This window comes from Hemiscyllium ocellatum, chromosome 12 (genome assembly GCF_020745735.1).
Source record: "Hemiscyllium ocellatum isolate sHemOce1 chromosome 12, sHemOce1.pat.X.cur, whole genome shotgun sequence".
In the NCBI taxonomy this organism is placed as follows: domain Eukaryota; kingdom Metazoa; phylum Chordata; class Chondrichthyes; order Orectolobiformes; family Hemiscylliidae; genus Hemiscyllium; species Hemiscyllium ocellatum.
The window spans coordinates 69,586,475-69,612,257 of NC_083412.1; the positions used below are offsets into that span (position 1 = coordinate 69,586,475).

The 25,783-nt window shown below is 43.0% G+C and overlaps 1 protein-coding gene across 7 annotated transcripts in view; it reads right to left on the reverse strand.

Annotated features, from left to right (window-relative positions):
• Window positions 1-25,783, reverse strand: part of LOC132821106 (NXPE family member 3-like) — a 152,018-nt gene that overhangs the window by 43,409 nt on the left and 82,826 nt on the right. For 6 of the 7 annotated variants that reach the window (XM_060833650.1, XM_060833645.1, XM_060833648.1 and 3 more), the window contains 2 exons: window positions 11,955-12,106; window positions 339-1,126 (listed from right to left, as the gene is read on the reverse strand). In XM_060833650.1, coding sequence (XP_060689633.1) covers window positions 339-1,126; window positions 11,955-12,071 — 905 coding nt within the window. In that variant the 5' untranslated portion in view covers window positions 12,072-12,106. Of the gene's footprint in view, window positions 1-338; window positions 1,127-11,954; window positions 12,107-17,471; window positions 17,555-25,783 lie in introns of those variants that run through there. The other variant, XM_060833647.1, reaches the window with a different exon arrangement.

Here is a 25,783-nt window from a genome sequence, read left to right on the forward strand (position 1 = left end):
CATATATAAAAAAGACACATAGACTGAAAGATGGATCAGCCCTATGACCTCTGTCAACACTATACTTTAGAAAATCTTAGGGTTGACTGAGGACGGTCCCTGATAAGTTGTCGTTCAATTTTCAATTGTTGACAGTGAGCATTCACGTGAAATTTCTGAATCCGATAACATCTCCAAATCATTGCACCTCAAAGGATATAAAGACTGTATCCCAAAGTGAAGGTTACAATTGACTTTCCAATGTTGAGAAGTCTGGTTCTATGCTTCTCTATTAGAATCTGAGTCAGACAGAAGACTGAGGAAACAAAATGTAAATAAAAATACTTCAAGCAACATACCTTTGGAAATAAAGCTTCTCTTCTCCAATGAAGAGATGTGTTAGAAATCCTGCTACAGTCGAGCTAATACGAGCAGAGCAGGGAAGTTTCTTTGGTTTGTAACAGAACCAGGGCTCCCCAGTCCTGGGATCAGTATAGTTACAGAGTGGCTCAGTCTGAGGCAAATAAAGATTACATTGAGTAGTCTCTATAATGTTCCCATTCTTGAAGATACTTTTAAAATATGCTCTCGTTAGTCGTTCCTCGCGTAGTCTTTTAAGTGTTTGGATCCCTTCACTGGGATGAGCCAGTAAAACAGAAACTTCAACTTTCCCCGGCCAAAATAAAGTAAAATTGATATAGTAAAATCCATTTTGGTTGTCTATAACAGTTCCTGCTGAACCAGCTTTTAAAGCTGGGGTGTGGATCCGAGCTTGGAGATAGTCACCCCCATATCGCTTTGGGTGACCTTCAAAATCTCTCATCTGCAGCATCACTTGTAACTGATCTCCCACATAGAAAGTCTTTGCAGAATTTAAAATTACAAAGCGACTGTGTGATGGGTCACTGCTGTTCCGAAAGGGCACAGCAGAGCTGGGGAGTTTAGGCCATTCGATCATTTTCATAAGGAACGTTCCCTCTGACCTTTCTTCAGGGGTGAAGCTGTGAATCTGGTAGCCATTTTGTACCAGCTTGTCTGTCCAATGGAGATTCCTTGTCTCTACTTTCTGCCTCATGGTGTGATTAAACTTTGGAATTGGATATCTCCTCCATTTCGACTTAGATCCAATTATTGCAGTTTTATCATACTGTGAAAAAAGCAAATCATTTACATTAATAATAGGGAATTCTTCAGAATTTCAGCATCTTTATTAAATCATTATATATTTCAATGTGACAGTGAGCATAAATTCAGTTATAGACTGCAGCTCAGCTCAGGAGAGGAAACAGGTCATCAGACAATCCAACCCTTGAGTCCCAGTGATCGTCTCCTGAAAGTGACCAGGCCAGTAAAGTTTCAGTTTAATTCCCAGTCTGTGCAGAGTTGATTTCAGCACTGCTGAGATAGTGAGGGGAAAGTACACAATCAGTTTGTATTCCCAATTCTCACTCTGTGCAATGATGCCTGCCGGAAGAGCAGGGATGAGGCATAGCATGAGGAACAGACCTGGGCATCAGTTCGAGATCCTGCCTTAGGTCAGGTGATATGTAATTAAGGGTATGAGATCAGTCTGTAGAACTGTACCTCAGCAGGATTGGTTCTCATAACTTCATTATAATCTCAAGAAATGTCATAAATTCAGCTCTCAGTTGATGCGCGCCCTGAACAATGTGTCAGAGTTGTCATGTTCAATAAAAACCAAGAATTTTTCCAACAGTGAATAATAGCAGCTTGTTCATGTCAGAAACAAAAGACAGACTGATTAGACAAAAGACAGAGAAAGGTAGACTGTTAATTTCTGAACTCCTGTTGGTTGGTATAAAGTTAATTATTTGATGCAATGTTCACCTGCTGCATTGTTTACATTGTATAAATGAAATAAAGGTAATAAAAGGCAATCAAGTGGACATTGGATGATTATTTGGATATGAATAACATTCGAGTTGTATGGGGAAAACTGGGAGATTGGCACGAAGTAATGATTCTCATTTGAAGAGCCAATGAAGACACAATGGGCCAAATGGCCTCCTTCTGTGCTGTTACCATCCTGTGTTACAATTCCAAGAAGATGCACGAGTACACCAAATGCCTGGCAGGTCCCTGTGTTAATCGTGAAGATGTTCATATAGAATCGTAAAATCTCTACAGTGTGGAAACAGGCCATTAGGTCCAACAAGAGTAACTCACTCAGACCCATTCCCCTACCCTATTACTCTACATTTATCCCTAACTAATGCACTTAATCTACACATCCCTGGACAGCATGGACAATTTAGCATGGCCAATTCACCTAACCTGCACATCTTTGGATTGTGGGAGGAAACTGGAACACACGGACGAAACCCACGCAGACATGGGGAGAATGTGCAAACTCCATACAGACAGTCACCCGAGGCTGGAATCGAACTGGGGTCTCTGGCGCTGTGAGGCAGCAGTGCTAACCACTGAGCCACTGTGCCATTTTCTAGGTTTTATTTCTAGGTTTATAACAGGCAACCTAAATTCATTCATCTGTTAGTTTTGTTTTGACTTCAGAGCTGATAGCCCAGAGTTCGGTTGAATAGAGAACAATTTATCTCCCAACAGCACAATCTTGTTTAGTTCAGTTCAGGGAATAGGTCACTGTAGCAGTAATGATTTTCTAGCCCATGTCATCTCTCAGTCAGGAGAATTGACGGATTATTCCCTGTCAATCTTAGACTTATGAATGGACTATCTGACTTCAAACAGTGCTGATGGGGTTAATGTTGATCCAGCCTAGCACATGCCCTGTATAGTGTAACTGTCCAAGTTATTATTTCACACTATGATCTGTCTGCACTTACTTACCACGATCTGCCTGTACTGCCCGTAAACAAAGCTTTTCACTGTACTTAGGTACACGTGACAATAAATAAATAAATAAAATAAAATCTGGAATAAAAATCTTCATGTTGTTCAAAACAAAAAGGGTTAGTCTATCACACTTGTGGGAGTTTCATGCAATCAGATTCAGAAAGGAACTGTAAACTTTTCTCTAAAATTCCACAAAAGAAAATGGAAGAGCCATTTGAGTAGAAACTGAAAGAGTTGAGATGAGAATAATTTTGATGGACTTGAGTTTCTGAAACAGGTGGTGTTGGGAAAAATATTGAGACATTGTTTTGATGTTTGTGTTAAGAGTTTCTAATTTGTTCTCGGTTCACAGGTCGGCGCAACATCGAGGGCTAAAGGGCCTGTGCTGCACTATAATGTTCTATGTTCTATATTACTTGGTTTGTTATAATTTTCCCTGTTTATGTTCTTTTGTTAAAGAATATGTGCAGCTTTGTGAAATATTTTGCAGTGATGAACCACCACACTAATTAACTAAAACTAATTCACATGCCAGATTTCATTCTGGGATCTGACTTGTTCATTATTATCATCAACTGGCATCATAACAAGAAACAATGTGGCCAAAATGAGGAGAAATCTTTGCAATAATTAAACAAATTGGTTACAAAGAGCAAATTTGGTCCTACTGGTTAGTTAAAAGTGAAGTTGCCAAAGCACAGACAACTTACGGAAAGACCAAATAGCACCCAGCGAAGCAAAACTCAGAGATATTTTAGAGTTCACTGTGTCAAAGACAAAACATGAAATGTTGCCATGTGTCAGCATGGATTCTCTTGGGAAGTTCATCTTAACTTTAAGCAAAATTGTGAAAAGCAGTTACTTAAGCAAGTTTGTTAAAGAAAGGCAAGAAATATGAATGGATAAAAGAATGTCAGAGGGTCAGAGAAAGCTTGAAAGCTTTATTAATTACCACACTGAATTCCATGGTGTCAAATTATGGGGAGAAACTGAAACTACAGAAGTTTGGTGTAAACCAGAACCTGCTGGAAATACACAGCAGGTCTCAGAGACTCTGTGCAGAGAGAAACAAAGTTGATGCTTCACTTGGAACAGGAGGCTTATTCAGGAACTTGATCTTGTACTTATCTATTTTACACCAGATATGCAAACAGCTCTCGATCTTTTAAATTCTACATCCAACTTTATCTCTCCTTGAGAATAGTAAACTCATATCAAACTATGCCTGATTAGTTTCACTTCCCTTACATATTGAAGCCAAACCAAATCAAGGCAGGACTTATACACTTAATGGTAAGGTCCTGGGGAGTGTTGCTGAACATAGGGACCTTGACATGCTGGTTCTCAATTCCTTGAAAGTCAAGTTGCAGGTAGAGAGAATAGTGAAGGAGGTGTTTGGTACACTTGCCTTTATTGGTCAGTGCATTGAGAATAAGAGCTGGGAGGTCATGTTGTAGTTGTACAGGACATTGGTTAGGGCACTTTTGGAATACTGCATACAATTCTGGCTTCCCTGCTCTGGGAAGGATGTTGTGAAAATTGAAAGGAAACAGAAAATACTTACAAGGATGTTGTTAGGGTTGGAGGATTTGAGCTATAGGGAGAGGCTGAATAGGCTGGGGCTATTTTCCCTGGAAAGTTGGAGGCTGAGGAGTGACCTTATAGAGGTTTATAAAATCATGAGGGGCATAGATAGGGTAAATTCACAAGGTCTTTTCCCTGGGGTGGGATGGTCTAAAACTAGAGGGCACAGATTTAAAGTGAAATGGGAAAGATTTAAAAGGGACTTTTTCATGCAGAGGTGGTGTGTGTATGGAGTGAGTTGCCAGAGAAAGTGGTGGAGACTTGGACAATAAGAAAATTATAAAGTCATCTGGATACGTATATGAGTTGGAAGGGTTGAGAGGTATACGTGCCAAATGCTGGCAAGTGGGACTAGATTTATTCCAATATCTGGTTGGGATGGACGAGTTGGACTGTCGGATCTGTTTCCATTCTGTACGTTTCTATGACTATAATTTGCTCAGCAGTTCCCATACCTTTGCTGGTATGTACCTCTCTCAAAAAGTTACAATCAGTGAGGAGAATAATTGCACAGCTCAGCGTTCTAAAAAGGGATGGTAATGACTGTTTGAAAACAAAGACCACCACAAGCTAATGGAACATTGAATGTACAGAGCAGTTGATTCCACCAGACCCCTATGTTACAGGGAGATCCAGCCTACCTGTCAGTGTTACATGAAAACTGCAAGTGAAATTCTGTCACAAATGCTCCGGTTGCATCATTCAGATTCAACATGTGATGATTAAACAAGCTCTCGTGCACTTCTCAATTTCAGCTCCATTACCGTTCAGTCTGAACTTCTGCAAACTGTGATGGACTGGGCTCTTTACCTGGAAGGTTAAAAACTATCTCCCTCTCCAGGCCTTATTTTCTAAACTCCTACATGACCAATGATCCAGGGGAGGACACAGAAAATGCTTCCAAGATTCCGTGAAGCCTGTTTGAAATGTGGAATCATTGTCTTTAATGGACTGGAAGGAGCTTGCATTGATTATTCAAAACTGCAATGACAAGTTCATCAAGCTACAACTTAAGTCAAAATGTCACAACAGTGAGGCAGTATGGCAGCAGAGAAGAAAAGCAAAGAGAGGAAATCCTGCACTCCGGATCCCAATACCTCATTAGATATCCTGTTCCATGTGACCATAGATCTGTGGTCAAAAATCAGGATCCAAAACAGAAGCTTGTGGTGTTGTGTCGAGAACATTTTTGTCAAAACAGCTAATGGCAATGACCTAAATTATAGGTAGAGGGCTAGGGAAGTAATGGGAGGGATGGAGAGTGTAAGACAAAGTATCCTCATCAGATCAATGTCAGGCACTGCCCACAAGTGGTAACTGAGAGAAGGGCCTGAGGCCTGGAACACTGTCACTGTGCAGTGAGAAAATATATTCCCACAGGACTCAAACTGGGAGAACCTCAGCCCTTGATTCAAGAGGAAGTATGTGAAATAATTAAGATCGTATTTAGCAATTGAAATGCCTGGGCCTGAAAGACAAATTATTCCATTTTTAAATAATATCACCTTGAACCTTAGTGAACATGTTGTCACATGGAAAGCAGTTCAGAGGAGGTTCAGTAGATGGGATCCCAGACATGAGGGGTTTGTCATAGAACATAGAACATAGAAGGATACAGCGCAGTACAGGCCCTTCGGCCCTCGATGTTGCGCCGACCGAATCCTACCTAACCTATACTAGCCCAATAACTTCCAAATGCCTATCCAATGCCCGCTTAAATGACCATAAAGAAGGAGAGTTCACCACTGATCCGGGCAGGGCATTCCATGAACTCACAACCCGCTGTGTGAAGAATCTACCCCTAACATCTGTCCTATACCTTCCACCCCTTAATTTAAAGCTATGTCCCCTAGTAACACCTGACTCCATTAGCGGTAAAAGGTTCTTAGTATCTACCCTATCTAAACCCCTAATCATCTTATACACTTCTATCAGATCTCCCCTAAACCTTCTCTTCTCCAATGAGAACAGCCCCAAGTGCCTCAGCCTTTCCTCATAAGATTTTCCTACCATTCCAGGCAACATCCTGGTAAACCTCCTCTGCACTCGTTCTAAAGCTTCCACATCCTTCCTATAGTATGGCGACCAAAACTGCACACAATACTCCAGATGAGGCCGCACCAGAGTCTTATACAACTGCAACATGACCTCAGGACTCCGGAACTCAATTCCTCTGCCAATAAAGCCCAGTACACCATATGCCTTCCTCACAGCACTATTTACCTGGGTGGCAACTTTCAGAGATCTGTGTACATGGACACCAAGATCCCTCTGCTCATCCACACTACCAAGTAGCCTACCATTAGCCCAGTAATCCATCATCTTGTTATTCCTACCAAAGTGAACGACTTCGCACTTAGCTACATTGAATTCCATTTGCCACATTTCCGCCCAGCTCTGCAACTTATCTATATCCCGCTGTAACCTACCACTTCCTTCCTCACTATCCACAACTCCACCGACTTTTGTGTCATCCGCAAACTTGCTTACCCAGCTTTCAAGTCCTTCCTCTAGATCATTTATAAAGATAACAAAAAGCAATGGTCCCAAAACAGATCCTTGTGGTACACCGCTAGTAACTGCGCTCCAAGATGAACATAATCCATCAACTACTACCCTCTGTCTCCTTCCAGCCAGCCAATTCCTAATCCAAACCTCTAATGTATCCTCAATGCCATACCTCCGAAGTTTTAGCATTAGCCTACCATGGGGAACCTTATCGAACGCCTTACTAAAATCCATATACACAACATCTACTGCTTTACCCTCATCCACTTCCTTGGTCACCTTCTCAAAGAACTCAATAAGGTTTGTGAGGCACGACCTGCCCTTCACAAAACCATGCTGGCTATCCCTGATCACGTTATTCCTACCCAGATGTTCATAAATCTTATCCCTTACCATTCTCTCTAAGACTTTGCCCACCACTGAAGTCAGACTCACTGGCCTATAGTTGCTAGGGCTATCCCTACTCCCTTTCTTGAACAATGGGACCACATTCGCTATCCTCCAGTCCTCTGGTACTATTCCTGTTGACAACGATGACATAAAAATCCAGGCCAATGGCTCTGCTATCTCCTCCCTCGCTTCCCATAGGATCCTGGGGTAAATGCCATCAGGCCCAGGAGACTTATCTATATTCATCCTTTCCAATATTCCCAAAACCTCTTCCCTGCATATTTCCAGGGCATCCATTCTAATTATTTGTGATTCCATATTCACATCAGCAACAGTGTCCTGTTCCTGAGTGAATACTGATGAAAAGTACTGATTTAATGTCTCTCCAATCTCCTCCGCCTCCACACACAACTTCCCACTACTATCCTTGACTGGACCGATACCTACCCTAGTCATCCTTTTATTCTTGACATACCTATAGAAAGCCTTTGGGTTTTCCCTAATCCTACCAGCTAAAGACTTTTCATGTCCCCTTCTCGCTTTTCTTAACTCCCTCTTTAGCTCCTTCCTGGCTACCTTATAACTCTCAATCGCCCCTACTGAACCTTCACGCCTCATCTTTACATATGCCGCCTTCTTCCCTTTCACAAGGGACTCCAATTCCTTACTAAACCACGGCTGCCTCACAAGGCCCTTTACACCATGCCTGACTGGTACATACCTATCGAGGACACGCAGTAGCTGCTCCTTGAACACTCCCCACATCTCATTAGTGTTCTTCTCTTGAAGCCTGTTTTTCCAATCCACACATCCTAAGTCATGCCTCACTGCATCATAATTTCCCTGCCCCCAGCTATAGCTCTTGCCCTGCGGCACACGATTATCCCTCTCCATCACTAAAGTAAAAGTCACCGAGTTGTGGTCACTGTCCCCGAAGTGCTCACCTACCTCCAAGTCCAACACCTGGCCTGGTTCATTACCTAGAACCAAATCCAATATAGCCTCCCCTCTTGTTGGCCTGTCGACATATTGTGTCAGGAAACCCTCCTGCACACATTGTACAAACACCGACCCATCTAATGAACTCGAGCTATAGCTCTCCCAGTCAATATCTGGGAAGTTAAAGTCCCCCATAACAACCACCCTGCTACCTTCACTCTTTTCCTGAATCATCCTCGCAATATTATCCTCTACTTCTCTAGGACTATTAGGAGGCCTGTAGAAAACACCTAACAGGGTGACCTCACCTTTCCTATTTCTAACCTCAGCCCAAACTACCTCAGATGGCAAGTCCTCTTCCATCGTCCATTCCACTGCTGTGATACTGTCTTTGACAAGTAATGCCACGCCTCCCCCTTTTTTACCCCCATGTCTGATCCTACTAAAACATTTGAACCCTGGAACGTGCAACAGCCATTCTTGTCCCTGTTCTACCCATGTCTCTGTAATGGCCACAACATCGAAGTCCCAGGTACCAACCCACGCTGCAAGTTCACCTACCTTATTCCTTATACTTCTGGCATTGAAGTATACACACTTCAATCCACCTTTCTGGTTACAGTCACCCTCCTTAGAGATCACTGCATTATTCCTAACCTCCCTACACTCAAGGTCCTGTACCCTAAAGCTACAGTCCTGGTTCCCATGCCCCCACGGAGTTAGTTTAAACCCTCCCAAAGAGCACTAGCAAACCTCCCCCCAAGGATACTGGTGCCCCTCAGGTTCAAGTGTAGACCATCCTTTTTATAGAGGTCCCACCTTCCCCAGAAAGGACCCCAGTTATCCAGAAACCGGAATCCCTCCCTCCTGCACCATCCCTGTAGCCACGCATTTAACTGCTCTCTCTCCCTGTTCCTCGACTCTCTATCACGTGGCACGGGTAACAAACCAGAGACTACAACTCTGTTTGTTCTAACTCTGAGCTTCCAACCTAGCTCCCTGAAAGCCTGCCTTACATCCTCACCCTTCTTCCTACCTATATCGTTGGTGCCAACGTGGACCACGATCTGGGGCTGCTCCCCCTCCCCCTTAAGGACCCGGAAAACACGATCAGCGACATCACGTACCCTTGCACCTGGGAGGCAACATACCAAACGTGAGTCCCTGTCGCCCCCACAAAACCGTCTGTCTGTACCCCTCACTATCGAGTCCCCAAGAACAATCGCTCTACCTTTCTCCACCCTTCCCTTCTGAGCAACGGGGCCAGGCTCCGTGCCAGAGGCCTGAACCTCGTTGCTTGCCCCTGGTAAGTCATCCCCCCCACAAGTATCCAAAACGGTATACTTGTTCTTGAGGGGAATGACCGCAGGGGGTCCCTGCACTGGCTTCCTCCTCCCACTCCCCCTCACTGTCACCCATCTATCTTGAACTTTCGGAGTAACTACTTGCCTATAGCTCCGATCTATGACCTCCTCTGCCTCCCGAATGATCCGCAGTTCATCCAACTCCAGCTCCAGTTCCCTAACACGGGTTTGGAGGAGCTGGAGATGGTTGCACTTCTTGCAAGTGTACTCAGCAGGGACGCTAATGGCTTCCCTCACCTCATACATGTTGCAAGAGGAACATTGCCCTCTCTGCACTGCCATCCCTCTAAAAGTAAGCTTTCCTTAAAAAAACAAAAACCAACTAAATCTAAAGAAACAAACAAGGAAAATGCAGCACTTACCCGCTAGTCACAATTGGTCTTATTATTAGGTTAGAGGAGGTGGAAGGGTGGGAGGCACTACTCGTGTAGTGCCTCGGGTGACTCGCCTACGCGTTTAAATAAGGGGAGAGAAAAAAAACCTTACCCAGGTAACCTAGCGCGCCTTCCGGGTCTGCTACCGCTTTTTTGAAGGAAAACTTTAAACTTTTAACTATTAAATAAACGACCAAACTTACCCACCAGCCGTCGCGAAGTCTTCCGAGAGACTGAGGCCTACAACTCGGAGCCCGCGTTTAAATAAGGGGAGAGAAAAAAAAACCTTACCCAGGTAACCTAGCGCGCCTTCCGGGTCTGCTACCGCTTTTTTGAAGGAAAACTTTAAACTTTTAACTATTAAATAAACGACCAAACTTACCCACCAGCCGTCGCGAAGTCTTCCGAGAGACTGAGGCCTACAACTCGGAGCCCGCGTTTAAATAAGGGGAGAGAAAAAAAAACCTTACCCAGGTAACCTAGCGCGCCTTCCGGGTCTGCTACCGCTTTTTTGAAGGAAAACTTTAAACTTTTAACTATTAAATAAACGACCAAACTTACCCGCCAGCCGTCGCGAAGTCTTCCGAGAGACTGAGGCCTACAACTCGGAGCCCGCGTTTAAATAAGGGGAGAGAAAAAAAAACCTTACCCAGGTAACCTAGCGCGCCTTCCGGGTCTGCTACCGCTTTTTTGAAGGAAAACTTTAAACTTTTAACTATTAAATAAACGACCAAACTTACCCACCAGCCGTCGCGAAGTCTTCCGAGAGACTGAGGCCTACAACTCGGAGCCCGCGTTTAAATAAGGGGAGAGAAAAAAAACCTTACCCAGGTAACCTAGCGCGCCTTCCGGGTCTGCTACCGCTTTTTTGAAGGAAAACTTTAAACTTTTAACTATTAAATAAACGACCAAACTTACCCACCAGCCGTCGCGAAGTCTTCCGAGAGACTGAGGCCTACAACTCGGAGCCCGCGTTTAAATAAGGGGAGAGAAAAAAAAACCTTACCCAGGTAACCTAGCGCGCCTTCCGGGTCTGCTACCGCTTTTTTGAAGGAAAACTTTAAACTTTTAACTATTAAATAAACGACCAAACTTACCCACCAGCCGTCGCGAAGTCTTCCGAGAGACTGAGGCCTACAACTCGGAGCCCGCGTTTAAATAAGGGGAGAGAAAAAAAAACCTTACCCAGGTAACCTAGCGCGCCTTCCGGGTCTGCTACCGCTTTTTTGAAGGAAAACTTTAAACTTTTAACTATTAAATAAACGACCAAACTTACCCACCAGCCGTCGCGAAGTCTTCCGAGAGACTGAGGCCTACAACTCGGAGCCCGCGTTTAAATAAGGGGAGAGAAAAAAAAAACCTTACCCAGGTAACCTAGCGCGCCTTCCGGGTCTGCTACCGCTTTTTTGAAGGAAAACTTTAAACTTTTAACTATTAAATAAACGACCAAACTTACCCACCAGCCGTCGCGAAGTCTTCCGAGAGATTGTAGAGAGATGTAGAGAGATTGAACAGTTTAGGCCTATACTCTCTGGAATTTAGAAGCTTGAGGAGAGATCAAATTGAGGTACTCAAGATGATAAAAGGTGCAGATAAAATAAACGTGGAGTGGATGCTTCCTCTTGTAGGGCGTTCGAGGGCGAGAGGTCATAGTCTTGGATAACAGGCAGCAAATTTAAAACAGATCTGAGGAGAAAGCACTTCTCCCAAAGTGATGTGTATGTATGGAATTCAACACCCGAAAGTGTGGTGGATACTGAGACAGTGAATAAACGTAAGGAGGAGTTCGACAGATTTTTAATTGGTAATGGGTTGAAGGGATATGGAGTGAAGGCAGGGAAATGGGGGTGAGGAGCATATCAGCCATGATCGAATAGTGGGGCAGACTGATTGGGCCAGATGGTCTAATTCTGCTCCTATCTGAGCTTTTCAACCTACTATTAGTTTTCTCGAAATATGTTGATGATACCAATCTACATACCATTACGCTATACAAATTCAGCACCAGGAGCAGTAGAGCCATCAATACCAGCAATGTGAAGTGGGAGGGACGTATGGAGAAGGGAAGAAGAGATTTTCTTGTACTTTGTTCATCCATATTGAAAGGGCACAATGCACTCACTTGTTGTAAATCTGCAACAAAAATTAAATTTCAAATCAATTAATGACAAAATTTGATATTCTTCATTGAAGGATCCTGACGGAGTTTAATTTCACAAAATGCCCCAGAAAGGAAAGCCATGCTGGAGAACTGGAGACTGTGAAATGAGGCACCAAAATGGAGGCAGGGACAAGGGAGATAATAACAGATGAGCCACCATTATTTTAGCTCTCACTAAAAATCAAACCATAATCACAGTGAAACACAATCTCTTAAGGCTAGTAAACATTGATTATAGGGAAGTAAATGGAGAGAAAAGACAATGTGATTGGAGCAAAGATCAAAAGGAAGAATGAGGAGGGAATGAGGTGCAGGGTGGCAGAGACATTGGAGAACTGTGGGTCTTATCAGTGAGAGAGTGTGAGGAGGGCTCATTCTGGCTGACTATTGGGTAGCTCAAGATCCAACCAACTGAAGATCATCAGACATTTCCATTGGATATGGTCATTGCCTGGCAAATGTGTGTCATTAATGTTATTTGCTCATTTTCAGTCCAAGCCTGGATATTGCCCAGTTCTCATTGAATATTGACATGGATTGTTTCAATGGCTGAGGAGTCATGAATGGTGCAATCATGATTAACATTCCCACTTCTGACCTTGGGTGGTGAGATAGTCATTGATATTGGTCAGTCCTAACACACTACCCTGAGTACGCCTGCAGTGATATGTTCTTGGACTGAGATGATTGACATCTGCTAAACAGAACCAGTTTCTCAAGGTAAAGATTATAGCACCTTTTTATTCAGGTGTTACCTCTTTTGATGTTTTCTGTAGACAGCCCAGGGCTTTCTTATTCTTCAGAGAGAGAAAAATCCTCCTTGTCCTTGACCTAAAGGAGCAACCCCTAGTTATAAAACATTGCCCCATATCTCTGGAGTGATCTACAAATATCTTTCCCATATCCCTTTCTCAAGACCATTCTGGATATTATTTACTAAAGTCAACCATCACTTATTTAAGGTCCAGCAGAAACTAGCCTGGTACGTCCAATGAGGTATATCCTCACAGATACTCCACTCATTCCAGGTACCAACCAAGTAAATGCCCTCTGAACCACCTCAAACACATCATCACCTAAAATTGGAGTCCAAAAGTTTATGCAGCAACAAAAATGTTGCCTCACAAGTGCCTTGCACACCTGAAACAAACCCTTACTTTTATGTTTAATCCTCACAATAAAGGAGAAGATCCCATTAGGTAGGATTATCTTGATTAGGCGCTATCGCTGTGAACTAATTAATTGTGACTCAAAGGCATCTCTATCCCTCTACAACTCAGAATTCTGCAGTCAGTCTCAATTTCAATACTATTCTGCCATTCAAGTTTCCTGTCAACTGAACTATTTCACATTTTCCCACATTATTCTCCACCTGCCAGTTTAGGTGCCATTTTAAAAATTCAGCTTTCACACCTTTGCTCCATTTGTTGACGTCTTGATGTAATATATAAAACTTTGAAGCTCCAGCACAGAGCCCTGAGGGACTCTACTCATCATATCCTACCAGTCAGCCAAAGACCCATTTGTGCACACTCTCTGTTAGCTGCTAGCTCACCAGTCAATCTTTTATCTTCCCTGAAGCTGGGAGTTTTTATTTCTTTTCTTTATAACCATTAAACTTTCCAAAATCTGGACCTCCAGTCTTTGCAGCTCCAATTAGGCCCTGCACATGTGACCATGAAAGCCACATGAAGTGTCTCACTACTCACATTGTACGGGATGTGTGCTCTACATAGCTGAGCTGTCCTGCCTGTCCTGACCACGTTTAGACTCTTTAAACTGGTGATAAGAAAAATGGAAATAAAATTACTCACCATTCAATGTCTCTGACTGCCTGTTTCACTGTCCCTTCCTTTCCTTCTCTTCTTGGTACCATTGAATGTCTTGGAATCTGTTTCTTTCCTTACCCTCCCAATGTCTTAACGCACTTTTGGTCTCTTATTGAAGAAGATATTTAAATGTATTTTGATGTTCAGAGGAGGCTTACTGGATTACTACCTGGAATGAGTGTGTTGTCTTCCAAGAATAAGTTTGACACTCTGAGCTAGTTTGGGTGAGTGAGGGATGGTTTAGTGGAGGTTTATAACATCTTGAATGGGATGGAAAAGATTCATGTGGAACAAATGTTTCTTCTTGTGGGTCAGTCTGGAACAAGGGCGCCCTGTCTCTCGGTATCATTGACTGCCTGTCTAGGAATCGTTCTCTTGCTTGATCATCTCAATGTCTCTTGTGCAGTTATTGTTTCTTATATAACAAAAGGTGTCAATGCATTCTCATGCTCAAAGGAGGTTGACAGGAAGGGTCACTGGACCTAAAATGTTAACTCTGATTTCTCTACATAGGTATTGTCAGACCTGCTGAGCTTTTCTAGCAATTTCTCTTTTTGTTGGTTAGTTTATTACAAACTAGTCTTGTTTCCTCTGGGGTTTGGTCGAGTGAGGGATGAAATTATGGAGCTTTATAACATCCTGTGCTTGAAAGGTGAATGGGGAAAGGATTTTTTTTTCTTGTGGGTCAGTCAAGGGAGCACTGTGTTAAAATTAGGTCCCTTTTTAGGACAGAGATGAGAACATTTTTCTCTCAGAGTATTGGGTTTTTGGAAGTTGAAGTTGTAACAATAAGAGCAGCATGAATGGGTGGAGTCAGGCTACCACAAATCCAGGGTTTTAGTTTAGCTTTCAGTGAGATGCTGGGGATTGGAGGATAGCCTTAGAAGCTGTCTCTCTCCCTTTCCCTTTTACAGCTAAAAGCTTGGGTGCTCTCTCAGCTGCCAGAATCGCAAGTGAGACAATCAATTTTACTGACTTTGGCCTTTGCCAATGATGTGATTACGGGATCTACTTTATGGGAACCGTTGCTGTTTAGTAATTAAATTATTCTGCATTGTTGTCCAATTGGGCTCATTCTTTTGTTTGTATGTTAACAATTGAGTAAGAATAATATGTATACTGCTTACAGCTCTGCGTTTAACCAATTAAATTACACTTGCCTTGAAAGAAGATAAAAGTTTGGACCCTGACTATCTTCTTGGGGATATATTTGAAGAGGGTTTGGTCTGGTCCATAATAACACAAACAGATCAGCTATGATCTTATTGAATAGTGAAGCAGGCACACGCAGCCTGCTACTATTTAGTATGTTTGCATTTTCATATATTTTCATTAAATCAGAGAGTAAACAATCAATTTCATCCCAGGTATTCCTGTCTCTTCCTTCAGCAGTGGCCGTTCTACACTGTCTCCTCTCCAAGCCTTGTTAGAGTGTTTCCATGAACACTGTTGCCTGTTTACACAGATACTCACAGGGATCCTGCTGACACTAGTCTCTAAGCTGCATAAGGATCATTCCAAGCAAAGTTGAAACCTGCCTTCTCCTTCTGGTGTGGAAGGATTATTTAACCCTTCGAGTTTAAAAATCTAAATTTCCCAAATATAGCCAGCAACAATGGGGCAGCACGGTGGCTCAGTGGTCAGCGCTGCTGCCTCACAGCACTAGAGACCTGGGTTTGATTCCAGCCTCAGACGATTGTCTGTGTGGAGTTTTCAGTGTGTGTGTGTTTTTCCTCCAGGTGCTCTGGTTTCCTCCCACAATCCAAAGATGTGCAGATTAGGTGAACTGGCCATAGTGTTAGGTGCATTAGTCAGTGGGTAGGTTACTCTTCAGAAGATCATGTGGACTTGTTGGGCCAAAGGGCCTGTTTCCATACTACAGGGAATCGAATCAGCAAGCAGCCAGTAACCATACTATGCAGGGAAAAGGACGCGTTGAAGTCCAAGTTGGATCATACCAATATTCGTTTTCAGAGATTTGAAATCTGCATAAATTGGCTATCATGGAGTCTCATCAGCAAACCATGCAAACAGACAAGGACTTTTCAGGCAACAAGCAGATGACTGAACTGTGAAGCTTTTCGAGGTACGGAGTGCCTTAATATAGCTTTTGGTCACACCAGAAGAATAGCTCAAACAGATTAAAGTTAAACAAGAATTGGAGCTGTCTATCTCAAAGAAACTGCTGATGTAAAGGTACAACTTATACTATTAATCCTTGGAAACCAAGAAAAGGTCAGGATAACAGAAGACTTCCTAAAATCCCATTGTATGATTTCATCTGATTGACACAAAAAAAGAGCATTGACAGAGCAAAAACACTTACTTTCATGGAATATTCAGAGCTCCAAGACCAAAGTGAGTGGTGATTTTCAGATTGAGAAAGGAACCTCAGAGCGAGAGTGAAAAAAAAAGACAGGGGAAGAATTTCATGCCGAATTGAGCCCTTGTTAATTTTGGAATCATCTGCAGAATGAGAATCCCTGTTTTGGAAAACATCTGAGAAATACAGTGGGAAGGTAAAAAGATTCTTATACAATCCAAAAGTCAATTTCCCTGAGAGCAATGATGAACTTTGTTTCATTTACCAGACATAGTTAAGGCAACACGCTGACCCAAAATGGTTCAGTCAGGTATCAAATTTTATTCATTCATTGAGCTGTGGACATCACTGGCTGGCCAGTATATATTAACTATCCCTAGTTATCCTTGAGAAGATGGTAGTGAGCTGCCTTCTCAAACAGCTCCAGTCCACATGTTGTAGGAAGTCCCACAATGCCCAAAGACTGTCCTGATGGGGAATGGACATGTTAAGGAATTGCACATCCATGGTAATGAGAAGATGGCTGGAGTCCACAAACTGGAAATTCTGAAGCTGGTACAAAGCATCAGAAGAATCGCGGACGTAAGTGGGCAGGGACTGGACAAGGGGCAAAAAGACTGAATTGAGGTAGGAAGAGATGAGTTCTGTAGGGCAGGAACAGGCTGAAACAATGGATCTGCCTGGGCAGTCCTGTTTGTGTGTTTTGGGAAGGAGGTAGAAGTGAGCGGTGCAGACTTGGGGGCCAATCAGCTTGGAGGCAGTGAGGAGGAGAGCATCAGATGAAATGAGGTTGGTGACCATAGTTGATACAATGGCCTGATGTTTCATGGTGGGGTCAGAGTTCAGGGAGAGATAGGAAGAAGTATCTGCAATTGTTGTTGGTCTGCCAGACAATACCAGCACCACCCTTATTGGCAGGCTTCATTACAAAGTCAGGAGGCAATTACAAAGAAAAGAGGTGTTGTGGGTAGCACATGAATTGCCTGTGAGAGGTCAATTGTAAGGAAGGACAACTCAAACCAAAACATAATAAATGTTTTTACTGTCCTGGATTGCATAAGGATGTAATTGAATTTTGCAGGATTTGTCATACATGCTAGGTAACAGGAATACCAATGATAATACCAATTTCCGCATTTGTGGAACCTTTTACAAGAATGTGAATTGATTGCGTAGGATACCTACCTAAAAGAAAAAATGGGAATCAGTATTTGTTGACAATGATTAATGTGTCCACTCGATTTTCAGAAGCCATTTCATTATGCAGCATTCCAGCTCAAAGGCTTTAAAGGAGTTTCTAATTTTTTCCACTAGGTACAGATTACCTATGGAGATACAATCAGATCAAGGGTCACACTTTACATCAAACCTATTCAAGAAAGTTATGGATAGCTGGAAATAAAACAATTCAAATCCATTGCGTACCATCCAGAATTGCAGGGAGCATCAGAATGGTGGCATCAAACTTTAAAAACTATTTTGAGGACTTATAGCTGAGATGATCCAGAAGATTGGGATAAAGGAATTGCATTTGCACTTTTCACAATTACAGTTGTACCAATAAATCTACCTCATTCAGTGAATTTGAATTAGATTTTGGGCATGAAGCGAGAGGACCACTGAAATTAATTATGGAGAAATTGGTGAGACAGAGGTCAGGGACCACATATTTGGACTGTGTGTCAAATTTTAAAGGAGAGATTAAATAGAGTGGGGAAGTTGGCTAGACAGTATTTAAAAATAACACGTGTTGAAATCAAAAATCCACAAATTTGCTAGCAGATATAAAGTGTTAGTGTTACTTCCAGGGGTAGGTGAACCTTTAAGAACAAGATCTTGTGGGCCTTATCAAATCAAAAGGAAATCGATTGAGGAGAATTGTTTAATACGAATGTCAGATAGAAAGAAACCTCACAGAGTGTGCCCTGTGAATATGCTCAAACGTTACTTTCATTCCCTATCAAAGTATAAGGAGAATACATTACTGGTTACAACACAGAGTGAAGAATCTTCAGATGATTCTGAATTGGTCTTTCCTCAAATTAGATTTGACAGTGAGAAAGTTGTCAAAACACAGGAAAAATTATTGGGTTACCATCTAGAGAAAAATCAAAATGATCTGATATGGTTATTACAGTCATGGGATTTATGATAATATGCTGTGAAGTACTTAACCAACTACGGATGATGTAGATATAGGAAATGCTGTTCCAATTAAGCAACATCCTTACTGACTTAATCCTCTAAGGTTGACACAGGTTCAAATAGAGATTGAACGCATGCTCAAAGACAGCGTACTTGAAGTGAGTTACAGTGAATGGAGCTTACCCATAGTAATGGTACCATTACTATGAAGAGTAAACAGGCAGGAGATTGGAAGAACACAGCAAGCCAGGCAGCATCAGGAGTTGTGGAAGTCGAGAGTTTGGAGTGAAACCTTTCTTCAGGACTGGGGTGATGTGGGGGGAGCAGCAGATACAGGGGGTGACAGGGGTAGGGTGGCAAAGTGGGCATAGTTGAAGACAGAAGTATGACCTGGTTGGTCAATGGGATGAATGAATCTGGTTGGTGGCAGGAGGCAGTGGCAGTGAGGAGGAGAGGCTCAGAAGGGAGTCAAGGATGGGGAGGGAGATAATTTGAAACTGGAGAACTCAATATTGAGTCCTCTGTGCCGTAGAGTGCCCAGGCGGAAGATATGATTCCTCCAATAGGCACAGTGGTTTGTTTTGGCAATGGAGGAAGCCAAGGATGGTCATGTCGGAAAGGGAGTGTTTGGGGGAATTGAAATGGGCAGCGACTGGAAGGTCTGGTTGGCCCATGGCCCCGACCACAATATTCAATGAGCTGTTCCCTAAGTTTATGTTTGGTCTCCCCGATGCACATCGGAAGAATCTGATGCAGTAAACCAGGTTGGAAGAGAAGCAGGTGAACCTCTGATTCACCTGGAAGGACAGTTTGGTGCCCTGGATGGAGGGGAGGGAGGTGGTGTACTGGTAGGTTTGGCATTTTTCTCCTTGCAGGGGAAGGCACCTGGGGCTTCAGTGGCGGGAATGGTGTGAACCAAGGACGGTCCTTGTGGAAGGCTGAGAGGGGTGGGGAGAGGAAGATGTTCTTGAAGGTGGGCTCCATTTGGAGTTGGCGGAAGTCTTTGAAGCTGATGTGTTGGATGTGGAGAGTCGGTGAGGATAAGGGGTCTGTCTCCATAGTGCGCTGAGGGGATGCTTTGAGCAGTGGAACAGGGAATAAAGGTGCGGGGCGGAGGGCCATCTGGATGATGGGGGGAGGAAAAGTGCATTGTTCAAACTGGGTGGATGTCTGGGATAGTCGCGAGTGGAATGTCTCCTCGTCCGAGCAGATGTAGCGGAGATGGAGGAATTGGGAGATTGGGATGGAGTTCATGTAGGATACTGGGTGGGAGGAGGTGTGGTCCAGTCCCCACTTCACCACCCTGCCCCTGTCTCTCCCTTTATTTGCAACTCCCCCCACATGCCCACCCCCAGTCCTGAAAAAGTGTTACACCCGAAATGTCATCTTTCTATGCCTCCTGATGCTGCCTGGCTTGCTGTGTTCTTCCAAACTCCTGCCTATCTACTTTAGATTCCAGCATCTGCAGTTTTATTTTGTCTTATGAGTTATGAAGAGGATGGAGCGACGATTCCTTGCATTTAGTGGGTTTTATCGGTAGTTCATACAAAATCTTCGTGGTGTGGTTGGTCCATTGACTGACTTATTGAAAAAAATGCAGAAAATTTCAGTGGAAGGAGATTTGTCAGAAGGCATTTGGCAGCCTGAAAGCTGTGTTAACCACTACCCAAGTGTTTACCACAACCAATTACATATTGCCATTCAAGGTGGCTATTGATGTGATAATGTGGGTGTCAGTGCTGAACTCTTGCAAGATGATGATGAGAAGATAAAAAAACCTAGTGGTATTTTTTCCAGAAAATTGAATGATCGTCAATGAAACTATCCCATAATTTTGATCTTGGTGTTGGTGTTACAACATTTCAATATTGATATTGCCAGTAAGGTCTCTGAGACATTTGTACACTCTAATCAAAACCCATTAAAGTTTTTGGAGATATTTAAAATTCCAGACTATTTCGTTGGAGCTTTATTATTGCTAGTAGTGTACTAATAGTGTAAGATTAAGGGATTTTAAAAATGATGCCATCTTTGTATATTGATCATTCTTTTTTTATAAATGGGCAAGGTGTGACGATGCTGTGGCTTTCAGAGGTTATTTTGTTCTGGTTATTTTGAAGAGAGGTTGTAAGGCAGAGGAGATGAGCAGCCTACCAAAACCACAAGAGTAAATAGCTTGTAAGTCCATGAGGTGTTTTTCAATGTTGCAACAATAGAAGCAGCCTGGATGGGTGTGACCAGCTCTCTCAGACCAGGATATATAAATTTTAGTTTTTTAGCTTTAAGCAGTTGCTGTTGTGGATCTCAAAGAAATGGAAGCAGTTTTTCCCTCTCAATTACAGTCAAAAGCTGAGGGTTCTTTTTCTAGGATGCTCAATTGCATGTGAGACATAATCTGTTTTTCTAAATTTGTCTTTCAGCCAAAGAACATGGTTATGGGATATTAGTATATTGGAACAGTTAACTGTTCTGTTACTGTTAAGTTTTCCAATAGACTTAAGTTATTCTAAATTCCTGTTTCTTTAGTTGCATTTTAACTATAATGTTTAAATAAATTGTGTTCTGCTTAATTTTGAGAGTTCGACCAGTCATATTGCTTCTGGAACATTATACTTTATAGTTGCCTTTGAAATATGAAAAGGCGACTTTCTTAAAATATTTTGGGGGGATTCTGATCTGGTCCATAATACTATTCACAGACCAGTCCAAATGTCTTATGAATGTTGCAATTGTACCTGCCTCTACCACTTTTTCTGCCATCTCATTCCATTCCCACACCTCCTTCTCTGTGAAAAAGTTGCCCCTCAAATCCCCTTTAAAACTTTTCCCCCTTCACCTTCAACGTACACCCTCCAGATTTGAATTCCTGAACCCTGAGCAAAATACCTTGCATATTCACCTTATCAATGCCCTTCATGATTTTATCAACCTCTATACAGTCATCCCTCAGCCTCTGATGTCCTAACCTATCCAGCCTATTTTTATAACTCAAACCTTCCAGTCACTGTAACATGGTAGTAACTTTATTCAGCACCCTTTACAGTTTAACAGCATCCTTACTACAGCAGGGTGACCCAAAATTGGATGCAGTATTCCAAAACTGGTCTCACCAACGTCTTCAACAGCTGCAACATGATGTTCACAACTTCTATACTTAATGCTCTGACTAATGAATGCAAGGACTGTCACTTCACTACCCTGTCTACCTGCAACTCCACCTTCAAGGAGCTATGACGCAGTGCCTATGTTGAATAACATTCCCCAATGCTCTCCATTAACTGGATAAACACTGCCCTGGTTTGCCTTACCAAAATACAACTTCTCGCACTGATCAAAATTAAACATCATCTGCGACTTCTCAGTCCATTGACCTATCTGATCAAGAGATCACTTTGAGAAATAACCTTCTTCACTGCCTACTTTCAGTTTGGTATCATCTGCAAACTTACAAACCAGATCTCCTATCGTTTCATGTCCTTGAAATGTCGTAACTGCACCTGCATCAAACTTAATTGAATTTGTAAGAAGCAGTCTCTCACAACCAATGCCAAACTGACTATTCCTAATCAGTCTTTGCCTTTCCAAATGCATGTAAATCCTGTCTCTCAGAATCCCTCCACCACCTAATGCCAACATCCAGCTGATTTGGTCTGTTGTGCCCTGGCTTTTTCTTGCAGCCTTTCTTAAACAATGGAACAACATTAGCCACCTCCAAACCTCTGACATTTCACCCATGGCTGTTGGTGAAACTAATCTCTTTACAAGGGGTCTTGCAATCTCTTCCCTAGATTCCCATAATGTTATGGAGACACCTGATCAGGTCTTGGGGATTTATTAGTCTTTATGCATTTTAAGAGCTCAAACACCTTTTCAAGACATCACTATTCATTTCTTCATTTTCCCTTGCTTCATGTCTTTCTCCACACTAAATAGTGGTGTTCAATATTTGTTTAGTATCTCACCCATCTCCTGTGGTTCCACACATAGACAGCCTCATTGATCTTGAATGGACCCTATTCCCTCCCTGGTAACTCTTCTGCCATTAATGGACATGAAGAATTTATTAGGATTTTTCTTAACTTTATGCGACAAAGCTATCACATGCCCCCTTTTTGCCCTCCTGATTTCCCACTTCTGTACACTCCTACTCCCCCTATACTCCTACAGGGATTCACTTCATCCCAGTGTCTAGACCTGACATTTGCAGCTTTCTTTATCTTGACTAGAGCCTCAATATCTCTAGTTGTCTGGTGTTCCCTCCATCTTCCAGCTTTCCTCTTCACATTAACAGGAACACACTGTCTCTGAACTCCCGCTATCTCATTCTTGAAAGCCTCCCACATGCCAGACATCCCTTTAACTGCAAATAGCCTCCTCCAATCAACTTTTGAACATTGGTGTCTGATACCATCAAAGTTGGTCTTGGTCTAATTTAAAACTGCAACTTTCAGATCAGACCTACCCTTTTATGGAATCATGGAATAATTGCACAAATTCATCCGAGAATTACAATGGTCTCCCCTGTCTTGGTTGGCATCCAATTGTTATAGATTTGACACCGGGAGATGGTGATGATTCAGAAACCAGGAACAATTAGATCAGAGACCTCGAATGAAGGACCTAAAAGTACAGATGGTTTAACCCTTTGCCTTTCCGAACCTAAGCTGGACACCTGGCAACTATTGATGTGTGATGGAACATAAAGGACAAGGATGACATCACACTATTGGCTTCCTTAGGCAAAGGGGCCAAAAGTGAGTACTATGAGGGAAATTTAGATTTTAATGCTCGAAATGTTAAATGTTACTTGCTTACTCTAAGTAGGAGGTTTCAACTTTGTATAGATTCATGTTCAAGCAGCTTACAGAAATCTGCAAGAATCATGTGAAATGCCCAATGAGGCCTTCCTTGACATCAGGGACAACAATTGGCAGTTTTAAATGGAGTCTCAGGAGTCAAGTTGAGATACTTGCCAGGCAGCAGTGACATCCCTATTTAAAGGAAATTATTACCTGGAGTCAGACTCATTAACAGCATTTCTCACCACATTGCTGTCTTCCATCATCCTGTAAACCACATGGAACTGAAAATAGCTGTGACTTCACTGGGAGTGGGCAGGGTGAGTGCTGCTAACTGTGAGGGGCAGTCTGGAACTTCAGGTGACATGGGACCCATCAAAGAGCAACGCCAATAAACACACACACCTGTACAGTGAAGGTGAAACAGATATTTACTAATGTGAGCATGTATATTCAATGCAGGGTCACCAACGTGCCCTCAGAGAGTCTTCTTCCTTCCCTCCATCCTTCCCACCATGTCTTGGTGCAGTGTCTGGGTCAGTCAGCAGTTGGAGTGGAGGGAGCCTGCCACAGAGCAGAACCCATTGGCCTCAGAGCTTTGGGATAGGAGTGTTTGTGCCTAGACATGCTGAGGGTGTCCTCACCAGGGGCAATATCTCCCTTCTGGTATTGACCGGACACTGTCTGACACTGGTAGGCAGAGTGGGGGTGGAAGGTCTGTCACCTCTGGAGTGTCAAGAGAGAAGGGATCTCTGGGGGGACCTGACTGTGGTTCTTCCTCTGGCGGGTGCCTACTGGCACTGCCCTGTCTCCTTGTGGGGAAGGGGCACCTGGAATAAGCTCAAGGTACCTTATACCCCCATCACCTTATTGGGGTGCTGGGAGGCAATGACTGGGGCGATGGTGTGCAGCTCTGTCTCCATATCCAGCAGGCTGTGACAGGGCTGGACCAGGCTCTCCATGTCATCCACCAACCTGTCCATGGAGACTGCCAGAAAATCACATGCCCGAGGAATCAATGTCTCCATGACGATACTACATTCCTGCAGCCTCTGGGCTGTGGGGCAGGGGTAGAGGGAGGGCATTGATGCCCCACCAACCTGCCTGCTGTCCCTATTTCTAGTTGTTGCATGGCACCATGTGCTCCCCTCCTACCAGGGACTGAGTGGGGGCCTGCTTCCCAGCATCCTCCAAGTGCCACAAACCTGGGGCATTCCTTCCTGGAAGAGATGTGACAGTAAAAGTGTCCAGCAGCTGGTGCTCACATCTCTAATCTCAATCAAAGACTTTCCCCTACCCACCCCCACCCTTAACCCGAGGTGTCAGTGTCTGAGCAGGAGGCAGGCAGGATGCAGCCTTGCCTGTGCTGCTTCTGGGATATCCGCACTCTCTTTTTCAGAGGTAGTGAACCATCATTGTCAGGAAGGCTAACCCACCTGCAACTTCCTGCTGACTTAATGGCCAAATTTCAACCTGCTGTCAAAAAGCTGATCATTGACTTCCTGCCCAGGTACGTTACCTCACCCATCTTTCAGCATCAGTTTGCCCTCTTGCTCATTTCCTGTCTTGCAGGTCTTATACATTTTAATACATAGTTAAACTGGACGTCCTGAACAAGCTGAGACCTGCAAACGAATTCCTGTAGATGCCAGGCTCCTCATATGTCCACCTGCTGTCAGGCTTGGTGAATTATTGTAAATACCATATGTAACTGCACACAACCAATACACACACAGTCAGAAGGATGGAGATAACTAGAATTAACTTTGTGAAGATTAAGGATGTGTTTACAATTAAATAACTTAAACTTGTAAGAACTGAAAAATTCAAAAGACATGACATCCTATCCACTTCCTATGTCCCAGATAACTCAGAATAACTGAAGATCTGTGGTATGAAATAGAAACATTGAAAATGCAAATGCTAAGACATACACCTAAAATTTCATATATAACCCAAAGAGCAAAAGAGCTGTGATGTGTGATGTGGTTTTCTAATATTATCCCAGGTAATGTTTACCAAAGAGTCACAGTTGTATTGAATCACACATCTAGAAGTTTATCAGCAACCAACTGGTATCTTAATATGATATTTCAGGTTTAAATACATAATCTGGTTTATAAGCTCACTCAGATTCTTGTTACTCGATGTACATATTTGACTGGCTTACTAAATGACTGACGAGCAGGCTGACCGCCAACTGTATGTACAGAAAGTAAGGTGGAGATCTTTTCCATTGAAGCACCATGAGGTGTGAGGTCACCTAGCTGTCTGAAGGACATCAGGTCTTTCTCAGATAATACAACAAACTCCAAGGAGTTGAATACTGATACCAAAATGCCAATGTTTCCGCTGTTTGATCAAAGCTGCAGGACAACAGAAATCTCTTCCTGAGGACAGACTGGAGAAAAGCAGAAAGTGGGGTTGCCCTGAGTGTAGTTGGGTGAAGGAGGCATTACACATGAGAGCTGCAAATGTGTTGCTGGTCAAAGCACAGCAGGCCAGGCAGCATCTCAGGAATAGAGAATTCGACGTTTCGAGCATAAGCCCTTC